Below are 3,450 nucleotides of genomic sequence, written 5' to 3'. Positions count from 1 at the left end.
TAACAAAAATACAAACAATCTGAAGAAAAGGGAAGAACAATGATGTCAAACGAATATGCATCTTCATTCATCCTGATATTTTTTGTGAAATCTATGTATTGTGTTGTGGTCTTTCTTCTATGTATTGCATTATGACGTTTTGTGAAAAATCTGTACGCGATGGAGAAAAAATGGATATCATTTTTGAATTTAGCATACAGGAATTAGTGTAGAACATGCAAAATTTTCAAGACAATAAAACCATCGCAGGCCTGTGTAATTGTAGTTACAAGTGCCCACAAAACTACAGACTGATTTCTATTTCCTCTTGTTATATCCATTAGATGGATTTAACTGTTATTCTTATAGTGCACCCATGACTCAAAACTTTTTATTTTAAAAAAAACCATCATACTAACCACTGGCCAAGTGTACCATGTCTAATAACCTGCTAAATGTACTGGTCCCAACAAGAGCCTGAAGTTACATATTGTTATCAATACCTGCCCTCTGAAGAGGATTATATATCAAAGGAACCACTGGATCCTACTCCCCAAAAAGCCAAAGTAAGTAATGGTTATTAATACTTCCTTCCTGGAGAGACAAATGTGATATGATGGCCAATGGTTCTTATTCACTCAAAAAATTACAAAACAATTAGGACCTACTTTCTGAATTTTAACCCGATATGGACAACAACACATTTTATAAATACACACCCACCCACACACTACCATCCAGAAGCTTTAGTTGCCAAAACTATATATTTCTATCTACTTACTGGAAAGTAACATGGTAGAGGAACAAGTGATGTAACAGTAGTGCCGTAATCTACTTGACAAATCTAGGCACTGTGATAATGCTCCAATTAAACAGAATCATCATGTCATATAGTGAACAAATGTCTCGTGACCTCTACTGACATGAAAAGGAACATAAAACAACTTAACCACTGTCTTCTGACCTATACTTACATGGAATGAAACATAAACAAGTCATCAACTGTCTTCTGACCTATACTGACACGAAACACGTAGGACATGCAACAGACTAGTCACCTGATATATACTGACATGAAAAGGAACATAAATAAGCCAACTGTCTTCCGACCTATACTAACATGGAATGAAACATAAACAAGTCATCAACTGTCTTCTGACCTATACTGACATGGAATGAAACATAAACAAGTCATCAACTGTCTTCTGATCCATATTGACATGAAATGCATAGGACATGCAACAGACTAGTCACCTGACCTCTACTGACATGAAAAGGAACATAAAACAACTTAACCACTGTCTTCTGACCTATACTGACATGGAATGAAACATAAACAAGTCATCAGCTGTCTCGTGACCTATACTTACATGAAAAGGAACATAAAACAAGCAAGTCATCAGCTGTCTCCTGACCTATACTGACAGGGAATGAAACATAAACAAGTCATCAACTGTCTTCTGATCCATATTGACATGAAATGCATAGGACATGCAACAGACTAGTCACCTGATATATACTGACATGAAAATGAACATAAAACAACTTAACCACTGTCTTCTGACCTATACTGACATGGAATGAAACATAAACAAGTCATCAACTATCTTCTGACCTATACTGACATGGAATGAAACATAAACAAGTCATCAACTGTCTTCTGATCCATATTGACATGAAATGCGTAGGACATGCAACAGACTAGTCACCTTTTTCATGTCAGTATATATCTGAACATAAAACAACTTAACCACTGTCTTCTGACCTATACTGACTGGGAATGAAACATAAACAAGTCATCAACTGTCTTCTGACCTATACTGACATGAAATGAAACATAAACAAGTCATCAACTGTCTCCTGACCTATACTCACATGAAAAGAAACATAAAACAAGCAAGTCATCAGCTGTCTCCTGACCTATACTTACATGAAAAGTATAGGTCAGGAGACAGCTGATGACTTGCTTGTTTTATGTTCCTTACATGAAAAGGAACATAAAACAAACAAGTCATCAACTGTCTCCTGACCTATACTGACATGAAATACAAATAACACAGAGCATAGAAAAGCCACTAATTGTTTACTGTTATAACCTTACAGTGTCAATTCACTGTCAAGGTCTTGCTATTCTATATTGAAATTAATCAAAAAGAACAATTAAGCCACCAGCTGTTTACTGTTCTCCACTGACTTGAACCATAATTAACTGATCAGTTAGTTGTCTGTATTATATTAAACTTTACCATAAAGAACATACAACAACAGTTACTTACCAACTGTCTCCTGTTCTTCTTCCAACTTTCTGCTCTTCTCTTAGAATCCATAGGATTGGATGCTAATTTGAAAAAAACAAACATTTCCAAATATTACTACACATCAAACATTAAATTTCATATTGCATCATTCAACATCTGGAACCTACCAGACTTCAAAGGAATAAAAAAACAATCTTAAAATTATTCAAAGTTTTCTTTTATCAAAGTAAAAGTGACTCGTTTTTTCTTATGACATTTTAATGTTACTTGTAATACATACTTTTTACCTCATCAATGCATCAAGTATATCTAAGAAATGTCTCCTAATATCCAATAATAAATTCCAATACTTTCGTAGGACTTACCGTTCCTTTTCAAAATGTTCATGTCAAGGAACTTAAAATGTTCTAAGGATTTTCCTCGTTATGCTTACACATGTTAGAACTTCTTAGAATTTATAAATGTAAAATGTCCAAGTCAATTGCTACAATTTTTTTATAACTTCAGAATTTTTCCTGCCCTGGAATTATATTTATTTAAATTAGTTGCCAATTCAATTTCTTATGTAACGAATTTTAAAACTTTTCTTGAAATGAGAATTGATTTACAAAATGTTCTTTTCCCATTTAGCTACTTTTAACTACAGCTTTAAAAAATGTTTAATAATAATAATAAATTAGATCTGTCTAAATTTCACACTTCCGAGGTATCTTACAGTGAGCGTACACTGTACGTATTTTAACAATAAGTTCAAGAGATCATGTTTGAAGTTTCATCCATTCAGTTAACAAGCAAGTGGAAAATGAACGAAACATGCTGAATGAAACATTTAAGGCAAGAGTTAATGAACTAAGAGTTAGCCGAATTAAAGGTCTTGATTTAAAAGTAAAGCAAAGTCTTAAATTTTCCTCAGCAAGGATTTTATATCAAATGAGATCTAATTTATACTAACGATGTGTATAATGCATAAGAATAAAATTATATCAATTTTTTTAACCAAAAAACAACAAATATATTGTTTTTGCTACTGTGTTAATTCAAGGATGTACTGGCATACAGGTACTGTGGGTAATAAGTAAATCCTATAGGAGAGTAAGATATGTAGCATTTGCACACTAAAATACCCACAAAACAATTACTGTATATATATATATATATATATATATATATATATATATATATAAAAAAGACAGAATAGCCACAATATATATAC

At 32.7% G+C, this 3,450-nt stretch overlaps 1 protein-coding gene across 1 annotated transcript in view; it reads right to left on the bottom strand.

Annotated features, from left to right (window-relative positions):
• The window catches only part of LOC106466085 (serine/threonine-protein kinase tricorner-like), a 34,990-nt gene that overhangs the window by 9,293 nt on the left and 22,247 nt on the right, over nucleotides 1-3,450 (bottom strand). Inside the window, exon 7 of the mRNA XM_013926328.2 lies at nucleotides 2,256-2,317. Within this exon, the coding sequence (XP_013781782.1) occupies nucleotides 2,256-2,317 (62 nt within the window). The remainder of the gene's footprint in view (nucleotides 1-2,255; nucleotides 2,318-3,450) is intronic.

The sequence above is a fragment of the Limulus polyphemus genome, unplaced genomic scaffold (genome assembly GCF_000517525.1).
Source record: "Limulus polyphemus unplaced genomic scaffold, Limulus_polyphemus-2.1.2 Scaffold2145, whole genome shotgun sequence".
Taxonomy (NCBI): Eukaryota; Metazoa; Arthropoda; class Merostomata; order Xiphosura; family Limulidae; genus Limulus; species Limulus polyphemus.
The sequence above is the reverse complement of the archived record's forward strand: the minus strand, read 5'-3'. Positions and strand labels throughout refer to the sequence as shown.